The sequence below is a fragment of the Aotus nancymaae genome, unplaced genomic scaffold, assembly GCF_030222135.1.
Source record: "Aotus nancymaae isolate 86718 unplaced genomic scaffold, 86718_ANA_hifiasm-v0.15.2.pri h1tg000059l, whole genome shotgun sequence".
Taxonomy (NCBI): Eukaryota; Metazoa; Chordata; class Mammalia; order Primates; family Aotidae; genus Aotus; species Aotus nancymaae.
Window position 1 is genome coordinate 8766439 of NW_026988473.1, and position 26072 is coordinate 8792510.

The window sequence follows — 26072 nt, forward strand, 5'->3', positions numbered from 1 at the left end:
CCAAGACAAGCTGGGGGGCGGGGCTGAGCCTCCAGGCCAGCTGGCCACTGCCTCTGCTGAGCCACAAGCTCAAGCTGGGGAGACGGTGGAACTGGCCCGTGAAAGCCCAGGCTCAGAGCGCTCTAGTGATGGGGTGGAGGATTCTTCCAGGGCCCGAGGTCTGGGCTGGCTGTGCCCGCAGACCCAGGGCCCTGGACATCTTAAGAGAGGCCCCGGGTACTGATCCCGGCTGCGGGAGGGAGACAGAGCACAAAGCAGGCCTCTCTACGAAAGGGCGGACCAATGGTGGCCGTCAGGCAGAGGGAAGCGGGGCCCGGAGGGTCAGGGGCCCTGGCCGACTAAGACTTGCCCCCACGAGCCCCAAGAGCATCTGAAGAGCCAAAGTGGGGATGGTGAGTCCTGGTGACCAGGCTGCAGGGGGGCTCACAGACCAGACTCATGGGCCACTGGTCTCCTCCCATCTTTAGGAGCAGAGAGTGGAGGTAGGACAGAGCCACCCCCATGGCCACCTCTCTCTCTGCTCCTTGGAAGAAGGGACCGGGAGGCACTGGGAGGACCCCGGCTGATGGCCGGCAGGCCCCAGGTGGGTGGGGTGCTGTGGGGAGACGTGAAGGGAAAAAGGAGAGGAGAAAGGGAGAAAGACCCAATTGGGGTCTGTGAGCCGCACGTAGCCAGCCTCTTGGACCCCCCTTAGAACAAAAGCCCACCCTTCCTTTGGCCATGACTCCACCTTCACCCCTTCCCTGCGGTGTCCTGAGGGCTGTGGCTTCATTTGTGGAGGTAGGCGTCCAGCCACAGCTCCCCAGACTTCTTTAGGGACCTGCAAAGAGCGGGGTGGACTAGGGTCAGGGACCAGGATGGGGGCCAGCCCCAGGGAGCGCAAGGGCTGAGGGGGCCATGATTAGGGGGGCAGGTACTTCCCCTCTGACCTAACCACACCACCACTGGGTCTGGAGGGCTGCCAGCCCAAAGCCCACCAGGAACCCCATGCAGAGACGGTCTTCCTGCAGCCCAGGGAGAAAAGCCCACAAGGCCTGACCCAGGCTCAGGAGTCAGGCAGGCGCCCTGGTAGGGGACTGTGCCAGGAAGACCCAGCCCTTCTTGTGGTCCCACTGTCTGCACCACGGGTGATCCCAGGGCCCAGCGCCCGTGGACTCCCAACCCTCACCTGATGATGTCCAGCAGGGCCCTCAGCAGCGGCTTCTCCTGGTATTCAATGCCATGCTTGGCACACAGAGACTTCACCAGTGGGGCGACCTTGTGGAGGTTGTGCCGGGGCATGGTGGGGAAGAGGCTGAGGAGCGCGTGAGGCGGGCAGAGAGTGAGGAGCCCAGAGGTGGGTGCTGCTCCGGCCTCCTCCCACCGCCTGGGCAGAGGCTGGCTGGGGCCCTCGGAGACCCTGTCCACAGCCAGGATCAGGTTTGAAGTGTGGCTCCCCCTGTGTGCCCACTGGGTGCCCCATGTGTGGAGGCATGTGCGGCCTTCTGTGAGCAGGAGGGTGTTTGTGCTCTACGGAGTGGGGAAGATATTGGGTGGCCAAAGTGTCATATTTTTCAAAAAGGAAATGAAATAGCCAGGGAATGCTAGGAAAAGAGACACTGGGGGGTGGGGGGCGGTGGCTCATGCCTATAATCCCAGCACTTTGGGAGGTCGAGGTGGGTGGATCACTTGAGGCTAGGAGTTTGAGACCAGCCTGGCCAACATGGTGAAATCCCATCTCTACTAAAAATAGAAAAATTAGCCAGGCATGGTGGTACATGCCTGTAATCCCAGTTATGTGGGAGGCTGAGGTGAGAGAATTGGTTGTACCCGGGAAGCAGAGGTTGCAGTGAGCAGAGATTGAGCCACTGCACTCCAGCCTGGGAAACAGAGAGAACTCTGTCTCAAAAATAAATAAATAAATAAATAAATAAATAAATAAATAAATAAATAAAGTGGAAAAAAAATTAGCTGGGCATGGTGGTGTCCACCTGTAGTCCCACCTACTCAGGAGGCTGAGGTGGGAGGATGGCTTTAGTCCAGGCGTTCGAGGCTGTGGTGAGCTAAAAAGGCACCACTGCACTCTAGCCCAGGAAACAGGGTGATACCAAGGGGCAGCAGGGGCAGTCCCTTGGCCGACGTTCCAGGCAAGCTACGTAGCCCTGCCCTGCTAGCCTCACAGGGTCACGAGGTGCGCATGCAGCCTCTGGAACTACAAAGCCCAGTCCCACATGGAGGGAGGTAGTTATCTCTATGACCAAGTGGCACAGGACGAGTGGCACAGGATGCCCCTCGGGGAGACAGCGCAGGGAAGCCCCTCTCCTGACCTCAGCGCGGCCAGTGGGGGAGTCTTCCTCTAGATGGGGCGGGGACCTTGCCAGGGGGACAAAGAGGTGGCCCTCACATACTGTGCTCTGCCCAGATGGAAGTAGTGGCCACTTCCCTCCCGCCTCCCCCGAAGCCCCTCGCTCACTGGTGCTCGATCTGGAAGTTAAGGTGTCCACTGAACCAGTCGTTGAAGAAGGACTGCTCCACGTTGCAGGTGGCTGACAGCTGTCAGGGGAGGGGATGAGTGTCAGGGGACACCCATGGAAAGCCCCAGGGCCTAGCCTCATTCCCTGGGGGCCCAGCCTTGCCCAGGGTCTCCAGGCCACCCCTCCACATCATACCGTCTTGCCTGGTGGCCTCAGCCCACCCAGATGCCCCACCTGTCCCTCCGGGACTCCTGCTACCCTTTCGTGCTTAGCCCTGAAGCACCCAGTAGAAGGACACAGGCAGCCCCGGGAGGCCCAGCACAGCCCTGGGGCAGCTGGTGTGGAGCATCTGGGGCCACGACATGGACACGGGGACCAGGCTTCGCACAGCTCTGGTGACCAGCCCTGCCTCCCTTACCTGGCTACTGAACCAGTCACGGTAGGGCTCTTGGTCAATCTCCATGACGATGTGGTTCATCTGTGTGACCCACACAAACCAGTGGCTCTCCAGGAATCTGCAAGAGAGCACAGCTCAGCAAGGGGGCCGCCGGGGTTGAGGGGAGACGCTGGCCATGGTGGGAACAGATCCACCCTCCCAACCGGTCCAGGACAGCCCCTGCCGAGGGGCCAGGGCAGGAGGTCCCTGGGGAAAACGGAGCGGTCTGAGTCTCTTCTCATGCCAAAGCCCCCATCAGTGCCAGTGGAGGGCCCAGGAATGAACCAGCCAAGCCCAGTCACCTGATGAAGTTGAGGAAAAGGAGGGCTCCCAGGATGCCGTAGAAAGGGATGTAGGTGACGAAGTACCGGGTATAGTAGCTGATGGCCCAGGCCAGGTCCTGCGGGGAAGGACAAGGTTAGGCACAGCCCGCCCTCTCCCCTGCCCCGGCCCTGCGTACCCGCCCCAGATGTCCACACGCCTCACACTCGGGCCTCTAGAAGCTGGACCCCAGCCCATCCAAACTCGATGGGCAGCGACACACCACCTGTTTGCTCAGGGTTTGCGTGGCTGCCTTTGTTTCTAGGGAAATGCTGAGTGTTTTAGCATCAGGAAGTGGACTGTGCTCTCCTGCTGAGGGGTTGGAGTGGGGGTCAGCAGCCCTCGAGTGGGGCAGTGGCAATTCTGAAGGCACACCCCCAACCCTGGGTCAGGTCCCCAACCATCCCCCAGTCCTGTCTCTGCTCCTCAGCACCTGGGTCTCCTCCTGGCCTCTCCTTCCAGCAGGACAGAGGGCTTGCGGGGAAGGTCAGAGGCACCATCGTCCCTGGCTCAGGGCTCTTAAAGCAGAGAGGCTGGCCTCCCCACACCCCGTTGTCGTCCTGTGCCCTTCCACTCTGCTCTCCTCCCTGCCCCTGGATGGAGTGGTATCAAGGGCTCAGCTTGGACGTCCTCTCACATACTGGGAGGGTGACGCCATGGCTCCGTCCCTGTCCACTGCCTCTCTGCCACCCAAGTCCTGTCTCAACTGGACCACAGCAGCAGCCTCCCATGGTCCCCTGCTTGTTCTCGTGGCTGTGGCAACCAGAGTGGCCTTTGCTCCAAGCAGGTCCCATCCCTCCCCTGCTAAAGCCCCCATCCCCCCCAGTCACCCACGGAGCCTCATGGGGTCGAGAACCTGTCTTTCCTCAGCCCACTGACCCAGCAGCTGCCTTGTCCTGGACAGTCCCTCCCTCCCCTGGGGCTTCTGCACGGCCTGTTCCCTCTGCCAGGGCACTCATCCTGCCGTGAGTTTGGATACAGTGACACGTGCCACAGGCTCAGCACAGGTGTCCAAGGTGGAAGGTGAGGCCAAGGGACTGCCCTGTCTCACTTCAAATGACTGAAGAACAAGGTCACATTTGGGTCTTAAAATAAATCCCTACCCACTGGAGAGGGGGACACTAGGAGCTTATTCCAGTGGCTCAGACACGAAATGACAGAGGCCTACACCAGGACCCATGGCGCTGACAAGGAGGTGACAGATTCCAGAACTGTCAGAGGCGAGGCTGGCTGCATTTGTGCCTGCTTGGCTGTTGGGAATCTAGGCTGGTCCTGGGTGATCAGGGATCGGGTGCCAGCAGCTGAATAGGAAAGGAGGGGGCAGCACTCAGGAGGGCCTTGAGACGGCCTCGGGGCCAGCAGTGGCCGAGGGCAGGACCTCACATTCTAAGGAAATGGCCTTTAAGGGGCCAGGGAGGCAGATGTAGCCAGTGCTGCTCCCACTTTCCATCACATTCTTCTATTCTGTGTGTGCTGCAGTAGTGTGCAGTATATCTACACATGCATGGAAACAGAATGAGGATGTGCTTATGGATTATTTTTTTTTTTAAGACGGGTCTTGCTTTATTGCCCAGGCTGGAGTGCAGTGGTGCAATCATGACTCTCTCCTGGGCTCAAGCAATCCTTCCACTTCAGCCTCCTGAGTAGCTGGGACCACCACATCTGGCTAATTTTTTGTTTTTAATAGAGATGGGGGTCTCACGTTGGGTGTGGTGGCTCACGCCTGTAATCTCAGCACTTCAGGAGGCCAAGGCAGGTGGATCACCTGAGGTCGGGAGTTCGAGACCAGCCTGACCAACATGGAGAAATCCCGTCCCTTTAAAAAAAAAAAAAAGGTTTATATTTTCTTTATGTTAAAAAAAAAAAAAAAGAAGAGATGGGGTCTCACTTAGTTGCCCAGGCTAGTCTGGAACATCTGTGCTCAAATGGTCCTCTAGCCTCGGTCTCCCAAAGTGCTAGGATTACAGGTGTGAATCACTGCCCCCAGCCCAATTTTTATTTTTTATTTTTTTGAGATGGAGTCTTGCTCTGTTGCCCAGGCTGGAGTGCTGTGGTGCAGTCTCAGTTCACTGCAACCTCCACCTCCTGGGCTCAAGTGATTCTCCTGGCTCAGCCTCCCAAGTAGCTGGGATTACAGGGGCCTGCCACCATGCCTGGCTAATTTTTTGTATTTTTAATAGAGATGGGGTTTCATCACATTGGCCAGGCTGGTCTCAAACTCCTGATTCACCTGCCTCGGCCTCCCAAAGTGCTGGGATTACAGGCATGAGCCACCATGCCTGGCTTTTATTTTTAAGAGACAGGGTCTCGCTCTGTTGGTCCAGGCTTGGGTGCAGTAGTGTGATAACAGGTCACCGCAGCCTCAAACTCCTGGGCTCAAGCCATCCTCCTTCCTCAGCCTCCCAAGTAGCTTGACTACAGGCACACATCACCATGCCCAGCTTTTTGCAGAGACAGGGTTTCACCGTTGTTCAGGCTGGTCCCAGACTCCTGGCTTCAAGTAATCCCGCCCACCTCGGCCCCGCAAAGTACTCACTGAGATCACAGGTGTGGGCCACTATGCCAGGCCTGGACTTTTTTTGAATGTAGAGAGAAATACTACTCAGAGACTGCCAGTTTCAGGGGCAGGGAGCTCAAGGGATGCAGGAGCAGCTAGAGGGGTGGAGCGAGGGGGTTGGGGAAAGCCAGCAGAGGTGCGGACCGGGAAGAACTACGAGAGGGCGTGGGCGTGGCCAGTGGTGTCGGAGGCAGCAAGGTTCCCGGAGGGTGAGTCCTGGAAGCATCCCGGGATCCAGGGAACTTTGCCAGAGCGTGTAAACACCCCCATCCCCCCGCCCCCTCCACGCCGGGAAGCCTTCTTCAAAGTTCTGAGGGTTTATCACCTCTTTCCTCTAAGCCAGGGTCCCCCAACTCCACGCTATTGGCACCTGGGACAGGCTGCTTGTTGTCCTGGGAGGTTCTCCAGGGCACGGCAGGGTGCTTGGTACCATCCTGGCTAGATGCTCACCAGATGCCAGGGGCACCCTCCTCCTGGTATCTGTTGTGACAACCAAAAGTGTCTCCGCACCTATAATCCCAGAACTTTAGGAGGCCGAGGCAGGCGGATCACAAGTTCAAGAGATTGAGACCAGCCTGGCTAACATGGTAAAACCTCGTCTCTACTAAAAATGCAAAAATTAGCTGGGCATGGTGTGGGTGCCTATAGTCCCAGCTACTCAGGAGGCTGAGGCAGGAGAATTGCTTGAACCCGGGAGGCCGAGGTTGCAGTGAGCTGAGATCGCGCCACTGCACTCCAGCCTGGCAACAGAGTGAGATTCTGTCTCAGAAAAAAAAAAAAAAGTGTCTCTAGATACTGCCAAAGGGCAGAACGGCTCTGCTGAGAACCAGTGCTGCACATCATAAGTGCGCTCCTGGCCCTCAAAGCCCCGGGGGCTCATCACCCATCCGCTCTGCCATGCCCTTTTAGGAACATAGTGTGATTTCTTTTCCTGTTTAATGCTTTGTTCCTTAGGGAACAAGCACAGGTAAAAACCAACAAAAATGTTATATATTTACATACACCTGCCATAAAAGCTGATGAGAAACACCCCCCGCAGCGCTCCCTGCCCAGCACAGCAGGGCTCCGGTGACTCTTCCGAGGGAGTCAGGTGAGCCTCACGGAAAGGGCAGCTGTGGCAGGTGGGGAGATCTGCGTTCAGTTCAGATTCTGGCCTCAGAGCTGATCCAGAAACTTTGGGTGGGTCTCTCCCACCCTTTAGTGCTCACAGACCTCGTCAGTGAAACAGGGTTAAATGACATTAGATGGCAGGCTCCCTGTTCCTGGAACGTGGCAAAAACTGACGAAATGCTGGCTTTTGAGGAAATAGCACGTCCTGGAATCGAGCATGTACAAATGTACAGGCTCTACCAGGACAAGGCTGGCAGAAGCTTCCAGAGTCCCTCCTCTTCCCCCACCACCTCCATCCACTCCAGCCCCAGCCTGGGCCCTCCTGGCAGGATCACAGATGCGACCCCTTTGCCGGTAATTTCAATGAGACAATGTAAGACCAGGCGCTTCGAAGCCTTTAAAATGATCTACAAATATGAGGTATTGTTATGTGAAGGAGATAGAATGGGCTGGGGTGTGGGGGAGAGCACAGGACCTGGCATCAGGAGGCCACCCCTCTCGTGGGTGTCACCTTCGGCAAGGCACAATATCTTCACGTGTGAAACTGGCCAGACGCAGTGTCTCACGCCTGTAATCCCAGCATTTTGAGAGGCCAAGGCAGGCATATCACCTGAGGTCAGGAGTTCAAGACCAGTCTGGCCAAAATGGTGAAACCCCGCCTCTACTAAAAATACAAAAATTAGCTGGGTGTGGTGGCGGGCATCTGCAGTCCCAGCTACTCAGGAGGCTGAGGTAGGAGAATCACTTGACCCAGGAGGTGGAGGTTGCAGTGAGCCGAGATCATGCCACTGTACTCTAGCCTGGGCAACAGAGCAAGACTCCATCTCGAAGACAAACAAAAAAACCCACCAGTGGTACGTACTGAGCAACTATGCCCTCATCTATTCTCTCCCAAGGGGAGGAACCACATCCCTGTCACTGTGAACCCCCCTCTGACTGTGGTGACAGCTCCGTCGTGGGCATATTATGGTCTTACACAGAATTGGGACTGTACACCTACAGAAAGCCAAGGGCCCACCTCCTGCTGGTCAGCCCTGCTGCCGGGGCCTTTCTCTCTCAGGAGAAAGAAAATTAGGAGACTCTGTAAGCCTATTGTTTTGAGTTGAACTGTGTCCCCGCAAAATTCATATGTTGGAGTCCTCAGCCCCATTACCTCAGAATATGACCTTAGTTGGAAATAGGGTCATTGCAGATATAACTAGTAAAGATGATGTCATTACAATGGGCCCCAAAGCAATATGACTGATGTCCCTATTTTAAAAAAGGAAAATTTTCAAGTATCTGCTTTGGGTGAAGAGAAAAGAAAATTAAAAAATAGGCAGGGCATGGTGGCTCATGCCTGTAATTCCAGCACTTGGGAGGCTGAGGTGGGCAGATCACTTGAGGTCAGGAGTTCGAGACCAGCCTGGCCAACATGGAAAAACCCCATCTCTGCTACAAATACAAAAATTAGCTGCGCGTGGTGGCCAACGCCTGCAATCCCAGGTCCTTGGGAGGCACAGAATTGCTTGAACCCAGGAGGTGGAGTTTGCAGTGACCAAGATCACACCACTGCACTACAGCCTGGGTGACACAGCGAGACTCTGTCTCAATAAGTAAATAAATACAGACAGTTTTTTGTTTTGTTTGTTTGTTTGTTTTTGAGATGAAGTCTCACTCTGTTACCCAAGCTGGAGTGCAGCGGTGAGATCTCGGCTCACAGCAACCTCCACCTCCCGGATTCAAGCGATTCTCTTGCCTCAGCCTCCCGAGTAGCTGGGACAACAGGCATGTGCCACCATGCCCGACTAATTTTTTGTATTTTCAGTAGAGACCGGGTTTCACTACGTTGGCCAGGCTGGTCTTGAACTCCTGACCTTGTGATTCACCCGCCTCAGCCTCCCTCAGCACTCCACCTCCCGAGTCAAGTGATTATTTATTTATAGACTGAGCCACCGCGCCCAGTCTATAAATAAATAAACAACAAAATAATTTTTTTTAAAGAGGGAAATTTGGACACAGATACAGATATGCAGAGAGATGACGTACAGAGTGGGAGGATGAAAGCCATCAACCAGCCAAGGAGAGCCCAGAACAGAGTCTTCCAGAGCCCTAAGGAATCCACCCTGCTAACACCTCAGTTTTGGACTTCCAGTCTCCAGAACTAGGAGAAAACACATCGCTGCTGCTGACATCACTTAGTTCGTGGTGCTTTGTCACACAGTCTTTGCAAATGAACACACCTGTCATCTCAGCCAACGCCCAGCTGCTCCCTGTTTTCCAACCAGGATGTGAGGCGACCCGGTTCACAGGCCTCAGGGCCCACAGGGAGCGGGGAAAGAGGATGGCTACGCTTGCCTCTCATCACGCTGCCTTTGAGAACTGTCTGGGAGGCTCTGCAAAAGCAGGGGCTGCCCTGGTGTACTCCCTGTGTCTAAGGGAAAGTAGAGATCTTTTTTTTTTTTTTTTGAGACAATGTCTGTTTTGTCGCCCAGGCTGGAGTGCAGTCGTATGATCTCAGCTCACTGCAACCTCCGCCTCCCAGGTTCAAGCTATTCTTCTGCCTCAGCCTCCCAAGTAGCTGGGATTACAGGCATGTGCCACCACGCCTGGCTAATTTTTGTATTTTACTAGAGACGGGGTTTCTCCATGTTGGTCAGGCTGGTCTCGAACTCCTGACCTCGTGATCCGCCCACCTTGGCCTCTCAAAGTGCTGGGATTACAGGCATGAGCCACTACGCCCAGCTGAGAGTAGAGATCTTTAGGACTGGCTCCTGGTGGCCCCTAGGGAGTCCTTTCCTGAGAGCAACAAGGCCGCTAGCCCAGGGAGGAGATGCCTCGGGCCCCACAGGCTCCACCGAGACACACAGGGAGGCAGCGTAGGACCCCCGGTCCACTGTCCCAGTCACCCCCTCCCCACGCCAAGCCAGCTGTGCCCCCGACTCACCACCCAGTCCTTGCGGACGATCATGGTCATGATGATCTGGTACTGGAAATACACAGGGATGAGCAGTGGCGGCCCAACTGCAGGAGAGAGACAGGCGCTTAGAGGCATCCATCCCACCCTGCCTGTGCCAGAAGGTTGGGGGAAACTGGGCCCAGCACTGAGCGTAGGGGCCAGCCCTGCAGACATGGGCAGAAGCGGCCAGGGGCCCCAGGGACTGCAGAGAAGGCTGGGAGCCCCTGAGGCTCCCGTGCACCACCCCTGGGACTCTCTGAGCTTCTGTGTCCCTGCCTGGCCTGTAACATGGGCTCAGGGGGTCTGGAGGGGAAGGCTGCTATGGCCCCCACTTCTAACAAGTTTAGTGGCCCTTTCTGGATCTGCAAAGGGTGGCAGGTAGGAGGGAGAGAGATGCCACTCTGGGGAGTAGGGGAGGGTTTGGGAGTGGTTTCTGGGTACCGAACACTCACTCAGGAAGAAGTATTCGTGCTGGTGATTGTAGGGCAGGTATTTCAGCTTCTTCTTGCCATACTGAGGAGAGAGGAGAGATCATGAGTACCCAGCAGCCTCGGCTCCCAGCCTCCCATGCTCCCCGACCCGCCCTGCAGCCAACATTCCTTCTCTCTGCTCGGCCACCATCCCTGTCAATCTGCACCTTGGGCCCACCAAGCCTAGGGCCCCTCCAGCCCTCTGGGCTCCCCATGCTGCAGCCAGCAGCGGCCAATGCTTCCTCAGCCCTAGCTGAGTGCTGGCCCAGTGGCGTCGATCCTCCACAAGGCCAGCGCTTCTGAGGCTGAGGCTCAGCGTTAAGCCACGGCCCAAGGCCACAGGAAGTAGCCCTGGCTGGAATCAGAACCCAAAGAGCTGACTCTGAGCCCATGTGACAGGCACTAAATAAATGTTTGTTGAATGAATGTGCAACAGAGCAACTCTCAGCGGGGCATGAGCACCCACGGGAGCTCCTAGGTTGCCATGGAGAGCTCCCGGAACCCACAGTGGCAGGGAGAAGCTAGGTAAGGGCCCCAGAATTGCTGCTGATCATGAGGCTGGGAGAATCCACCTCCCTGGAGCCTCCATGTAATTTCCAAAAGTGAATCACTCCTCCCAGCTGGAGCCTAACCTTGAGGACAGAGCAGAGTGGGCCACGGCACAGACTCCTCAGGTCACATCTGGCTACCTGAGGTCCCCACGAGGGCACTGGTTCCTTCCCCATCAGAGCCTGCGCCTTGGGCAGCCTGATGCCCAGAGGCTGTGATGGAGGAGGGCTGGCCTGGGTCCTGGGCATCGTCATTGTCCAAAGCCGCTCAGACCACTCCGTGTGAGCCAGGCCCCAGGGGACCTCTGGAGCCCTTAGTTCCACTGTCCAGCCCCTAGGGAACCACGGCCCCAGGGGACCTCTGGAGCCCTTAGTTCCACTGTCCAGCCCCTAGGGACCAGCCCACCCTGCTCTTTGGGGACTGAAACCATAAGAAGCCGCTCACTGAGTGACACCTACTCCTCTTGCTTGCAATGTGGGGAGGCTGAGCTTGGACCCAGCAGATGTGCTTGATCTGACTCAGCCTCTGATCTGTGCTGAGACTGTGTGAGTCGCTTGGCCTTGCTGAGCCTTGTCTGGCATCCGAATCAGTACTTGGTAAAAGGAGCCAATGAGAGCGTGGGCATAAGTGCCAAGTGCTGACCCCAGGACACTGCCCATCACCCTCCCCATGCCCCTGGATCCAAAGGCCAGAGTTGCCTCCTCCGGTAGTCTCCAGTTCTGCTTATTGCAGTCAGGAGGTCAAAGTGAGTTACAGAGGATGGTGCCTAGGCCAGCGCCGCGTCATCCGGGTGCGAACACAGAGGGAAGTGATTGTCTAAATCACAGGGAGAGCATGGACTCCTGAGGAAAGAGGCTGTGGGTGGGACCCAGGTCCATCCTGCCCCCAGGCTTGCATCTTGGCACCAATGGCCATGGTCACAGCACATCCGGCTGAAGAACCCCAGAAGCAGTGAGTCCCTTTGTTCTGTGTGGCCTCCTGAGCCTTGGCCAGGCTCTCACTCATTCCCAGAAAGCTCGGCCACTTGCAGGAAGACTATTATGAGGGCCAGGGCTGAGGCTGGCCGTGGAGAGGTCCAAGCCAGGGGCGCCTTGGAGGAGCCTTTCATGGGTCTCCAGTGGACGGACGTGCTGGAAGAGCCAGCACTGGGGACGGTGCCCCCAAGGTGCCAGTCTCGGGGGCTTGCAGTGGCCCACAGAACAGGCTCCTGGGTCCCACTGGAAGCTTCTCCCAGAGGCCAGGGAGCAGGCTTACAGCCCAGCCTTGGTGTGCAGTGCCTCCAGCTCCGGCCAAGAGCGCCTCCCCACCACATCTCTGTCCCACAGGGCACCCGTCCTCTCGGGCTGGGCTAGCTGTACTCAGAAGTGAGCACAGAAGGCAGCCCAGTCAGGTCAGCAGGGGCCAGGGCACCCAATGGAGGGACCATGGGCTGGCCACGCTGCTGTGGGAGCCTGGGAGGCACCTGGGGAGTCTGTCTGGAGCTGCATGTGCACACCAGGCACCCTGTTCTCATGGGAGATGGTGGCCTTTGGGGGGACGACAGAGGGTACAGGGGCCGCCTCCGCTGGTAAGCACTGCTGGCTCTGGTGTGCGCCCCTTCGATGCCCCAGAATAACCCTCGGGACCCAGGGGGCCCTGCTTGCCAGGCAGCAGCAGGCCTGAGTGACACTGAGCAAAATACTCATCACAGTCACGTGTGTGTATGTACGTGTGCGTGGTGACATACCACCACACATCTGTACCCATCTCGATGGCCTCAGCTGCAGCGGGTCTGCTGGGAGATGACTAGTACTCCCCTCCCAAAGCAGAAAGTACAACTGTGGGCTTGGGTTATGAAGCCCTGCCCTGTGGCTAACTCTTGGCTCTCATCTTTCCCACGCTCGGTTCTTTGCCGGCGCTTTGCCATTTAAGTCTTGGGAGCAGGGAAGGGAGGGAGAAGTATTTTAGAATTACCAAGCTAGGGGGTGAGTGCCTGGCTGTTTCATTTATCAGAAAGCTGGGCTACCCAACTAATGCATTCCCCAAGGGCCCCCAGGACTCTGAAGCTGTGATTTGCAGCTAGACAGTTTGGGTTTGGACAGTGGTGTGACCTCTTCCTGGTTGTTACCCTGAACAAGTCACTTCATGTCTCTTGGCCTTAGTTGTTCCATCCATGAAAGGGGTTGATGACAGCTCCCACCTCACGAGTTAAGTAAGGACTAACTAATGCTCACGGAGATGCCCAGCCCACAGACTCACTCAACAGGAGTCAGGCTTCTTCCCAACTGGGGGCTCAGAGCCTCAGATGTGGGGAGTGGAGGACCCCACACCTCTCCTCTTCCTGAGGAATGTCTGTCACACACACAGAGAAAGCCCAGGAGGCAAGGAAGACACACACGACTTTCACCTGGCTGGGCTGTGGGCAAGGTGTGGGTGGCGTGTGGCCAGACACCAAGAAGGAGATGGTGGAACACACGGACCTCCCTGTGACCAGAGACAGTGGGTTCCCAGGCTGCAGCTGGTAGCCGGAGATGCAGGCCAGGGGCAAGGAGGGGAGGGCGGCCAGGGGCAAGGAGGGGAGGGCGGCCAGCCCTGGTGGCAGGGCTGACTCTCCTGTCCTCGGCCTCTCCATGCACCACAAGGCCAGGCTTGGATGAGGGCCCAGGGGACGCCAGGCCATGTGGAGGGGACCTTTCAGCTTTGGAACAAAATGTCTGAGGAATGACAAGGGACTTCCTTGTCTGTGGAGGGTGGGGGGAGGGGAGCTGTCCCAAAGCCCAGTCTCTGCCTCTGGGAACCTGCAAACTCACAGACCGAGAGAAGCAGGCGGCACGGCCTCCCCAGCAGGAGCAGAATGGCAAGGTCCCCATCCAAGGTCCCTGTGAGGGTGGCATGGGTGTCCCAAGGCAGGACGGGTGGCTTTGGCCTGTTCATGGAGGTCGCCTGAAGCAGGAAGCCCAGGACGAGCAGAGCCACAGAGGTGGCAGGAGGGAGCGAGGGAGGGGGAAGGAGGAAAGAAGGAAGGAAGGAAGGGAGGGAGGGAGGGAGGGAGGGATGGAGAGAGGGAGGGAGGGAAAGAAGAAAGAAAAAGAAAGAAAGAAAGACAGAAAGGAGAGACTATGTTTTCATTATTTTCTAGGATATGATCATCTACCCAGGAAACTCAAAAGAATCAACTGAAACACAACTAGAATCATGAAGAGACATAAGTGGACGCTAGCGGGACGAAAGAGAACTGCCCCATTCACTGGAAGGCCACGCAAACAAAAAGCAAAAAGAAAATTAAGATAACTACGCGAATATCGACTGCTTTCCTGAGTACTGCAGAACCTGCAATCATGATGACAAAAATATAAAATGTAAAAGGATTGTGTTTTAAGAGAAACTTCCATAAGACATATATAGAAATACAGACCTTGCCAGGCGCAGTGGCTCATGACTGTAACCCCAGCACTTCGGGAGGCTGAGGCGGGCGGGTCGCTTGAGGTCAGGAGTTGGACACCAGCCTGACCAACATGGTGAAACCCGTCTCTACTAAAAATACAAGGATTAGCCGGGCGTGGCGGTGTGTGCCTGTAACCCCAGCTACTTGGGAGGCTAAGGCAGGAGAATCGCTTGAACCCAGGAGGCAGAGGTTGCAATGAGTGGAGATCACACCAGTGCACTCCAGCCCGGGCGGCAGTGCGAGTCTCCGTCTAAAAAAAAAAAAAAGACCAAAAGACAGAAAACAAGGAAAAGGGCTTTACTGCCTAGCCCACGCTGTTGACAGTTCTGCATTCTGGGAGCTGGCTGGCTGGCAGCTTTGCTTATCTGTGCCTAGAGATAGGAGCCCTGGCTGGCGTCCTTGCTCTGGAGAATGTTACGGTGGCTTGAGACCCTGAGGCCTGGCCACCCCACCTGGCCCTGCTGTGGTGCGTGGGACTGGCATGTGACAAGTTCCATCAAACCCACTGCACTTCAGTCAAGAGACAAGAGTTCCTTCCAGGGCAGCCGGGTGCCATAAGAGCCACAGCACAGGTAAACCAGGAACCCAGGAAGCACCGACCCTTTCCCCGTGAGTGAGAGAGAGGGGGATTTCCACAGAACACCATAGTATTCGCCGCGGACTTCCAAATGCCACTGGTAACTGGACAACCGGATCCCCACAGCCTCCCACCCCTGCCTCCTGCCCCAAAGCCAGCATTGCAGAAGTGTCGAGGGGTGAGAAGGTGTGGGAAAGGAGAGACTTGCTGGCCACCATGCACAAGAAAGATGCCTTTCTTGCCAGTGCAGCCGGTGGGACTAGACTTTCTTTGTTAGAGACACAGAGAACAGCTGTCATGACAGCTGACGGCTTCACACCACAAAGCCTCCCTGAGAAAGCGAAGCCTTTGTCCCGGCTTATCAGAAGGCCCCAAGTTCATCAGTTCCATTATCTGGACACCTCCGATCACAGCTGCCAAACTGTTTCCTAGAAGAATAACAATGGCATGCACTTTGGCAGAAAATAGAATCCCTGGCAGCCCAGAGAGGCTTCCAAAGTACAGAACCATGGCTAATTTCCTGCGAATTGGCCATGTCACAGAAAATCCATGTTTCTGCTCAGATATTCTCACAGGTGGAAGTGAAATCAGAACGGGGAGTACAAACAAGGGAACCAGGCTGTCTCCTTGCCTTGTTCCAAGCCTTACGCACCAACGCTGTCGGGAATACCACTTCACTCATGACACCACGCTTTAGTGAGGGAAAATTGGCCTCACTTGGCAAATGCTGATTGAACCCTACTCTATCCATGATTTTGTGGCTCTTATGATCTGCATAAAAGCAACAAGCATCTTCTAAACTTTCATTTTCATCATTAACGTATTTCCAAAAAGCAGCACATGCATATTTTTTTCTTGGAAATTTTGCCCTGACATAGGGCTTTACTCTAAAGGCAGGCAGATCACAGGGTCAGGAGTTCGAGACCAGCCTGGCCAACATGGTGAAACCCTGTCTCTACTAAAAATGTATTAAATAAGAACATTTTTTAAACGCATTGGTGGGGCTTTTATGCAAAAGAAATTATGAATTACTAACAGGCAATTTTTCTGCCTTATAAAATAATGTAAGTTCTGTTTTGGTTCAGAAATATAACAGAATACCATATGGCTACAGGAAGATGAGACCTGTCTATATAGACTGGGAGAAGGGCGTCCACATTCACAGAGGTGGCAAGTTGCAGGATACGAGGTGGAATTTTTTTGTTTTTTCCTTTTTATTTTTTGAGGCAGAGTCCCGCTCTTTTGTCTGGAGTGCAGTGGCACAATCATAGCTCACTGCAGCCTTGACCTCCCAGGCTCAAGTGATGCTCCCTCCTCAGCCTCCCCTGTACCTGGGACCACAGGCGCACACCACTACACCTGGCTAATGTTTCGTATATTTTGCAGAGGCGAGGTCTCACTATGTGGCCCAGGCTGGTCTTGAACGCCTAGGGTCAAGCAATCCTCCCACCTTAGCCTCCCATAGCACTGGGATTACAGGTGTGAGCCACCACAGCTGGCCTAAAATTTTTGTTTGTAAAGAAACAGATATATGTGTGTTTATACACACATAAAAATATCTAGAAGAGGATATAGCATCTTGTTAACTAAGTGGTTACCCTCAAGGGCATAAAATTTGGGGCAAAGGGGAGGTATGAGAGGCTCACTTTTTTTTTTCTTTTTTTTGAGACAGGACTTGCTGTGTCACCCAGGCTGAAATACAGTGGTGTGATCATAGCTCACTGTAGCCTCAACCTGCTGGGCTCAGCTCAAGGGATCCTCCCACCTCAGCCTCCCCAGTAACTGGGGCTAGGCACTTGCCATCATGCCTGGCTAATTTAAAAATATATAGTTTTTGGAGAGACAGGTCTCACTATGCTGTCCAGGTTGAGACTCACATTTAAATTCTGGATATTTCTATACTATTTAAAAGTTTATACCAAGTGTGTTCTATATTTACAGCAATACAAAGAACTAATACGAAAATAAGACAGTGTAGTAAACGGAAGGCAATGGCTCAGCAGTCAAAAGGTCTGAGGCCTCACCCTAGACTGGCCACTAAATTACATGACCTTCTCAGCTGGGCTCAGTGGCTCACGCCTATAATCCCAGCACTTTGGGAGGCCAAGGCAGGAAGATCATGAGGTCAGGAGTTCGAGACCAGCCTGGCCAACATGGTGAATCCCTGTCTCTACTAAAAATACAAAAATTAGCCTGACGTGGTGGCACACGCCATAATTCCAGCTACTCAGGAGACTGAGGCAGGAGAATTGCTTGAACCCAGGAGGCAGAGGTTGCAGTGAGCCAAGATCGTGCCATTGCACTCCAGCTCTGGGCAGCAGAGCAAGACTCTGTTTCAGAGAAAAAAAAAAAAAATTACGTGACCCTGAAAGTGTCCCATCCTCTTGCTGACCTTCTATTTCTCAACTACCGGTGAAGCAGGTTGCACCAAGCCATGCTGTGGCTCCTTCCAATGCACAGGATGATGATTCCCTGAGTAAGCCTTCCCCAACATGAGCTAGTCATGTGGCGACCAAGCTTGAGCCCTGAAATCCTGCCTTCCTGCTGAACTGGAACAAGATTTCCCTCTACCTGGGAAGAAACAAGCTGGAAAATGCTTTTCCTGGCCTATGGGTGGGAGGGAGGCATCTACCATTCTAATAAGGAGCTCCCTCCAGTATTTACAGGTGAGACCATTTCACATACATTCCAGCTGGAACAGTTCAAGGTGCCTGGGAAGGATACATTCCAGCCGTAACTATTCAGGGTGCCTGGGAAAGGTATCAGTGCGGCAGGAGACGTGGACCTGCCTGGCTGACTGTCAGCCCTCCAGGCTTCTTTCCCCGCTCCATGCTCAGGCCAAACACTTCCTAGGTCAACACCATCCCCTACGTCGTACCTCGATGGGCTGCCATTCGCCCAGGACGAACGTGTGCAGCATGTTCACGTCGGGATCCTTTTGGAAGATGTTAGGCTTGGCGTGGTGCTGGAAGTGGCGATGATTCCACCAGTTGGCGGAGGCACCCTGTGGGGAGAGAGGGCTTGGGATGAGCCATGCGGGCCACCAGGGAACTGAGCTCACCTGTGACAGGCCCTGCTCAGGACCAGTTCCCTGCACCTTCAGCCCTTGGGGACAGCACCTCGGACCCCCATAAAGTCAGAATCCAGCCCTGCCATGACTGAGTTCAGAGCATGGGCCAGCCCCAGATGGAGTCAAGTCACTTTATCTCTCTAGGCTTCAGTTTCCCCAATCATAAGACGATGATGGCGGGCGAGGCGTGCTGCTGTGGGACCATGGGGTGAGTGCTCCAGCAGGTGTGGGAGCTGGTCTCTGCCTCTCCGACCCCAGGTGTGAAGCCAGGGCTGTGCAAGGTAAAGCCTGGGTTTCAGGGACAGTGAGAAGTGGTCTCTACTACGTGACCCAGATATCTCCCTCCGGAGTATATATCCAAGAGAAATGAAAACATGTCCACACACAAATTCATAGAGGAGTGTTCATATCAGCATGCTTCAAAGGAGCCAAAAAAGCAAAAGCAACACAAGTGTCCATCAGCAGATGAGGGATAAATGAAACGTGGATTATCCACACAACGGAATACTGTTTGGCTGTGCCATAAACAGAACGAGTCACTGACACTTGCTACAACACGGATGAGCCTGCAAACGTGCAAAGAGAAAGAAGCAGTCACAAAAGACCACATATCGCATGATTCCAGCGACATGAAACATCCAGAGTAGGGAAATCTATAGAGACAGAAAGATTAGCAGTTATATAGGGCTAGGATTGGGGTCGGGGAGGGCGTGAGGGGGCTGGGGTGTGATGGCTAAGAGATGTGGGGTTTCTTTTGAGCCTAATGACAATGCTTGAAAATTGACTATGATGATGGTTGCATACATCTGTGAATATACTAAAAGTCATTGATTTGTCTATTTTAAATGGGAAAACTGGCTGGGCACGGTGGCTCACCCCTGTAATCCCAGCACTTTGGGAGGCAGAGCAGGTGGATCACTGACAGTCAGGAGTTTGAGACCAGCCAGGGCAACATGGTAAAACCCCATCTCTACTAAAAATACAAAAGTTAGCCGGGCGTAGTGGCAGGTGCCTATAATCTCAGCTACTCCAGAGTCTGAGGCAGCAGAATCACTTGAACCCAGGAGGTGGCGGTCACAGTGAGCCGAGATCACACCACTGCACTCCAGCCTGAGTGACTGAGCAAAACTCTGTCAAAAAAAAAAAAAGGTAGCGGGGAGAACTGTATCTCAATAAAATTTCAATAAAGCTTTTTTTTTTTTGAGACAGAGTCTTGCTCTGTCGCCCAGGCTGGAGTGCAGTGGCACAGTCTTGGCTCACTGCAACCTCTGCCTCCCAGGTTCAAGCGATTCTCCTGCCTCAGACTCCCGAGTAGGTGGGACTACAGGTGCATGCCACGATGCCCAGCTAATTTTTTGTATTTTTAGAAGAGACGAGGTTTCACCATGTTAGCCAGGATGGTCTCGATCTCCTGACCTAGTGATCGGCCTGCCTTGGCCTCCCAAAGTGCTGGGATTACAGGCGTGAGCCACTGCACTTGGCCAGAGCATTTTTAACAAACAAAAATAAAGCAGATTACAAGTGGCTCCTGCTCTTGGAGAGCGCAGTTGTGCTACTATGCTGAGGGTGGGTCCTGAGATTCATGTCACACCCCGAAGGCAGGAGGGAGGGCTTAACAAACAACCGCTAACATGAACCAGAAGAGCTTTCCTGCTTCTAACACTTAAGCGGGATTCCATGAGACATGACGCATAACATGGGTATTTCTTTTGAGGCCACAGATTTCAGTCCCCTCAGCTCAAGCTCTTGAGAGACACAACCCTCAACAAAGTTGCCCAGTGACAGAGGAAAGAAAACATACTTTCCTGACCCTTCAGCATCACGACTATCCTAGTGAACGGTTGCTGGATCAATGCTTTGACTAAGGGTCTGCAAAAAAGGCAACTCTGCTGGCTGGACCTGGTGGCTCATGCCTGTAATCCCAGTACTTTGGGAGGCTGAGGCAGTGGATCACGAGGTCAGGAGATTGAGACCATCCTGGCCAACATGGTGAAACCCTGTCTCTACTAAAAATACAAAAATTAGCTGGGTATGGTGGTGCATGCCTGTAGTCCCAGTTACTCGGGAGGCTGAGGCAGGAGAATTGCTTGAACAAGGGAGTCAGAGGTTACAGGTGAGCTGAGATGGCACCGCTGCACTCTAGCCTGAAGACAGAGTAAGACTCTGTCTCAAAAAAAAAAAAAAGTCCCATCTGCTAAACAAACGTTTTACTTGGAAGATGTTTTTGGCACAAGCACGGTCTATGGACACTAACAGCCATGGGTGAGAACAGCAATGGACAGCGATGACCTTTACAGTGATCTCAGGCCCCTGGAAACAGGCAGGCCTCAAAACCCAAGAGAGATAGAAAAAAAGTCAGAGAGTAAAAGCTTAGAGGCTTCACTTTGGGAGGCCGAGGCGGTTGGATCACTGTAGGTCAGGAGTTCGAGACCAGCCTGGCCAACATGGGGAAACCTCGTCTCTACTAAAACTACAAAAATTATCTGGGCATGGTGGCAGGCAGCTGTAATCTCAGCTACTCAGGAGTCTGAGACAGGAGAATCCTGTGAATCTGCAAAGCGGAGGCTGCAGCAAGCTGAGATTGCACCACTACACTTTAGCCTGGGTGACAGAACAAAACTGCGTCTCAAAAAAACAAAAGCTTAGAGGCCTGAGGAATCAAATGACACATTTGTGTTTGTTGTCGAAAGGAACAAAGGCCGGGCACAGTGGCTCACGCCTGTAATCCCAGCACTTTGGGAGATCGAGGCAGGCGGATCACCTGAGGTTGAGAGTTTGAGACCAGCCTGACCAACATGGAGAAACTCTATCTCTATCAAAAATATAAAATTAACCAGGCATGGTGGCACACACCTGTAATCCCAACTACTTGGGAGGCTGAGGCAGGAGAATTGCTTGAACCTGGGAGGTGGAGGTTGTGGTGAGCCGAGATCGCGCCACTGCACTCCAGCCTGGGCGACAAGAGTGAAACTCCATCTCAAAAAAAAAAGGAACAAAATTCCTGGGAAAAATCAAATGGAAAAATCTCTGGCACAAACTGGAGGAGCAAGGCATGAAACAAGTAAATGTGATGTTTGGAGGACACCAACCCGGAGATGTTTGCTGAGTGAATAAATGGAGGAAAGCAAGATGGGCTGAGAACAAGGAGCCAGTGAGGTGGGGCAGTCCTGGCTCTCCCTGGACTCAGGATGAGATGAAATGAAAGCAGTTTTTGATCATGCTACTGCTCTGCTATAATTCTCTTCCATTCTTCTTTGCAAGGCGAGGCCCTGCTTGTCCTTCCGGGCATCTGGAAGCCCGTCCTGCCCCGGACCAGTGGCCAGTCCCATGTTCCCAGAATGTGGTCAGATGTCGCTTACCCTGAGCCAGCTGCTGTGCTCTGCCCCAGCACAGTGAGCTGTAATGGCGCCACTGCACTCCAGCATGGATGGCAGAGTGAGATGTCTCTAAATAACCAAGAGTGATACTTGCTACAAGTGTCACTAAATAACCTTGCTAAGGTTAGAGTGACAAAGAGACCAAACCCTTGTTCTCACGGAGCTGCAAGGGAGGGTCTGGCATCATCACACCAAACTCAAACTGAGCTGGGGCCAGGAAAGCTAAGTGTCCACCCCGCTAGAGAAGGTAGCCAGGCAGAGTGAGGACTGCTTTCCTAGCAGAGGGAAGAGCCTAGGGGAGGCCCTGGGAGGGGAAGGGGGAGAGTAGAATGTTCCAGAAGCCAGAGGAAAGCTCCTTGGTATAACTGTAACCAGCAGTGCTGGGAAAAAATAAAGAAAAAGTGTACTCTTGGCTTTAATGTAAGCAAACTCATCGATAATATTTTCAAAGTCTGCTTTTTGCCTCATCTTGTTTTCAGAGAAAAGAATTGCTGAAAAAAAAAAATTGCTGAGTTTGATGATTTCTGTCAATCAAGTGAACAGCTTAAATAATTTTTATTTTTATTTTTAATTTTTTTGAGATGGAGTCTCATTCAGTCACCCAGGCTGAAGTGCAGTGGCACGATCTCGGCTCACTGCAACCTCCACCTCCCAGGTTCAAGCGATTCTCCTGGCTCAGCCTCCCGAGCAGCTGGGATTACAGGCACACCATATCGCCCAGCTAATTTTTGTATTTTTAGTAGAGACAGGGTTTCACCATGTTGGCCAGGCTGGTCTCGAACTCCTGACCTTAAGTGATGCACCTGCCTCAGCCTCCCGAAGTGCTGAGATTACAGGCTTGAGCCATCACGCCCAGCCGAGCAAACTCGTCCAGCCTTAACTAATTTTTAATTATGTTCAATAAACTCGTCCAGCCTTAACTAATTTTTAATTATGTTCAATTTTAGTAAAAGTATAAGCACTGTTTTGGCATTTACACTTAGAATGTTATGACTTCTAATACATCAGCTTCTAAATTGTTAAATATTTTTTCAACTACTTTAATGCTCTGGGAAAAAAATTAGCCAGTAAAAAAATGACACACAAACACGTATAGAGGGGTGTGTGTTTTTCCATTTGCCTCAGTTGTCCTGATCGTGATTTAAAATTTTGATATTTTGCTCATTGTGGATTTTTTGGCATCAATTTTGATTTTTTAAAAAACATATTGCAGGCCAGGCGTAGTGGCTCACGCTTATAATCCCCGCACTTTGGGAGGCTGAAGCAGGTGGATCACCTGAGGTCAGAAGTTCAAGACCAGCCTGACCAAACATGGTGAAACCCTGTCTCCACTAAAAATACAAAAAAAATTAGCTGGGCATGGTGGTGCACACCTATAATCCCAGCTACTCGAGAGGCTGAGGGCAATAAGAGTGAAACTCCATCTCAAGAAACAAAACCATATTGCATTAAAACATTATTAAAACATTATTTATCTTGATGACTGAATTTGTCTGGTGTCCCCGTAGATGTTACACCATAGGCAAGTGCCTCACTTCCTTCACTCCAGTCTAGGCCCTGGTGACCTGAGATGAGGCGGCAGAAAGGCTGGTAGTGTCCATCTCCAGATGGAGCACCCAGATGGCACTGGGCCTTCCAGCTCGCATTTATTTATTTAGAAACAGCGTCTCACTCTGTCACTCATGCTGGAGTGCAGTGGCACCATCACAGCTCACTGCAGCCTTGAAATCCCAGGCTCCAGTCATCCTCCTGCCTCAGTCTCCCCAGTAGCTGGGACCACAGGCATGCACTACCACTCCCAGCTAATTTTTTTATTTTTAGTAGAGACAGGGTCTTGCTATATGGCCCAGGCTGGTCTCAAACTCCTGGACTCAAGCAATCCTCCTGCCTTGACCTCCCAAAGCGCTGAGGTTATAGGCGTGAGCCACTGGCACCTGGCCGATTTTATCCTAAGCACAATGCTGAACTACAAAAGAGTTTTACCCTCAAAATTGTCTTTGAAAAGATCACACTCTGGAAGAAATGTCTCTAATCCCAGCACTATGGGAGGCTGAGGTGGGCGGATCATGAGGTCAGGAGTTCAAGACTAGCCTGACCAATATGGTGAAACCCTGTCTCTACTAAAAATACAAAAATTGGCTGGGCATGGTGGCGTGCGCCTGTAATCCCAGCTACTCAGGAAGCTGAGGCAGGAGAATCACTTGAACCTGGGAGGTGGAGGTTGAAGTGAGCCAAGATCGTACCATTGCGCTCCAGCCTGGCGACTCCATCTCAAAAAAAAAAAAAAAAAAGAAAAGAAATCCTATTAGCAGTGCAGCCAACAGTAAGGAAGGGGTCCCAGCCTCTCATAGCCCCTGGTAACCTACTCACCGATTCCTCCAGCTTGTGCTAAGACACCTGGGTTGGCAAGGCCCTGGAGGACCTCCCTGTAGCCAGTCCCCTTTTTCCCAGTGATGGGAAGAGACACAGCCCTCCGAGATTTGCCTGCATGGCTGTGCACCTGCCGAGTGCTGGAGCCACTTTCAGGCAAGCTGTGACCTCTCTGCTCTGGGGCACCCCTGAGTGAGTCGCATGCCCATGTCCTTGGCCTGGCTCTGTGACACAGCACCAAGGACATAGCCAGGAGGGGCTGGCGGGCCATGAGTGGAGCCCACGTGCCCAAGCCCAAGGACCCTATTTGCTGTCATCCACGCTCTACATGGAGACCAGTCCTCCTCTGTCCTGGCCTCGTCTGCCGCCTGACGCAAGAGCCGTGCTCTGCGGCCCTTCAAGGACTGAGGGCCATTAGACAGGAAAGGTCCCCCCCGCCTGGCCCCTGCCCAGAATCCAGAAGCAGGACACAGCCCATCTTTGTTAAGTGCGTGGGGGCTCACATGGGTCAGGAGTTAAATGTTACTCTGCCATACTGAGGAGGGTTTGATCCAACAGAGGAGAGTATAAAATGAAACAAAGCACTCCACTATGTGCGCCCTCTCCCTTTGCCCCTGAGATTCTGGAGGGAGACCAGGTTCTCAGGCCGCTGCGGGCTCAGCGCCAGGCAAGCTGCTCGCTGCGAAACTGGTGACCAGCTCAGGGGTGGTTGGCCGCCGATGGGACCCGCAGCTGGCAAGCCAAGGGTCCCACTGCGGTCTGAGTGGAAGAGGGGATGAGCTACACCCGACATGCAACTCCTTCCTTGCCAGGGTGTGGAGGGATGGAGTCTTTAGGACCCAGCTTTTCCCAGGAAGTGGGTACCGTTGCCTCGGGCTGGGATGGGGACATCTATTTCAGAGAGGAAGTTGGCAAAGACTCATTCCAGAACTGAGGAGATAAGACCTATCAGATCAAAACAAGGCCGTTGGCAATTCCAGCTTATCTTTCTACAAAGCTGCGGAGCCTCTGGTCTGCTTCCTCCTCGGGGGAGGAGGTGAGGGCGGAGCTTCCTTAACTCCTGCCCTTCTAACCACAACAGCTCTTTGGCCCAGCTCTTCGATCCGTAGTTTGATGTCCGCTACCTGAGGCCTCACAGGATGACATTTACTTTTTGTACCCCACTTATTTCTAAAGAGTATTTAAAGTGGCTTAAGATAAAGCACTCACATATAACAGAAGGCTAGAATAAAGATCAAAGCTTGAACGCTGTATGAGGACGGAGAGAACACGTACACCAAAAACAGACTAAAGACAGTTGCTGTTTCAAATGCTGCTTTGTACTTCTTGACTCCCGAGGGGAAGAGAGGAACATAATGTTTTCTTTTCTTTTTTTTTTTTTTTTTTTTTTTTTTTTTTTTTTTTTTTTTGAGACGGAGTTTCGCTCTTGATACCCAGGCTGGAGCGCAATGGCGCGATCTCGGCTCACCGCAATCTCCGCTTCCTGGGTTCAGGCAATTCTCCTGCCTCAGCCTCCTGAGTAGCTGGGATTACAGGCACGCGCCACTGTGCCCAGCTAATTTTTTGTATTAGTAGAGACGGGGTTTCACCATGTTGACCAGGATGGTCTCGATCTGTTGACCTCGTGATCCACCCGCCTCGGCCTCCCAAAGTGCTGGGATTACAGGCTTGAGCCACCGCGCCCGGCCTTTTCTTTTTTTTTTAGAGATGGGGTCTCACTATGTTGCCTAGGCTGGTCTTGAACTCCTGGTCTCAAGCAATTCTCCTGCCTCAGCCTCCCTGGTGGCTAGGATTACAGCTGTGTGCCACCACACCCAGCACAATGTATTTAAGAGTTCACATCCCCGGTGAAAGGAAGCATACCAACTCATCAAAAGACACTGCTACCGGCCAGGCGCGGTGACTCATGCCTGTAATCCCAGCACTTTGGGAGGCCGAGGAGGGCAGATTACGAGGTCAGAAACTCGAGACCAGCCTGGCCAAAAGGGCAAAATCCCATCTCTACTAAAAATACAAAAGTTAGCCGGACGTGGTGGCACATGCCTGTAATCCCAGATACTCAAGAAGCTGAGGCAGGAGAATCGCTTGAACCCAGGAGGCAGAGGTTGCAGTGAGCTGAGATTGTGCCATTGCACTCCAGCCTGGGCGACAAGAGCAAGAGTCCGTCTCAAAAAAAAAAAAAATACTGCTGCTTCACTCTTTACTGTCCCCAAATGAAAACGGATTTGTTAGATGCGTCCTTAGCCAAGGAACATCAAACAATACAATCCACTGAGCCAACAGACGAAAATGGAGCGTGCCTGTCTTCATAACGAGTAATACACTGTGGCTTTGAGGGTCGGACCTGATCCAGGGACAGGGCTCAAGAAGGCAGCAGAATGGAGGGTCGCCATGGCCTACGGCATAAGGCACCCATAGGC

General features: G+C 53.3%; 1 protein-coding gene across 1 annotated transcript in view; it reads right to left on the reverse strand.

The window, feature by feature from the left end:
- Nucleotides 1-684: 684 nt before the first annotated feature.
- Nucleotides 685-26072, reverse strand: part of FADS2 (fatty acid desaturase 2) — a 37955-nt gene continuing 12567 nt past the window's right edge. Inside the window, exons 5-12 of the mRNA XM_012454399.2 lie at nucleotides 17714-17839; nucleotides 10268-10328; nucleotides 9804-9880; nucleotides 3192-3289; nucleotides 2872-2968; nucleotides 2453-2532; nucleotides 1169-1294; nucleotides 685-820 (exon numbers count right to left, since the gene is read on the reverse strand). Coding sequence (XP_012309822.1) covers nucleotides 769-820; nucleotides 1169-1294; nucleotides 2453-2532; nucleotides 2872-2968; nucleotides 3192-3289; nucleotides 9804-9880; nucleotides 10268-10328; nucleotides 17714-17839 — 717 coding nt within the window. The 3' untranslated portion in view covers nucleotides 685-768. The remainder of the gene's footprint in view (nucleotides 821-1168; nucleotides 1295-2452; nucleotides 2533-2871; nucleotides 2969-3191; nucleotides 3290-9803; nucleotides 9881-10267; nucleotides 10329-17713; nucleotides 17840-26072) is intronic.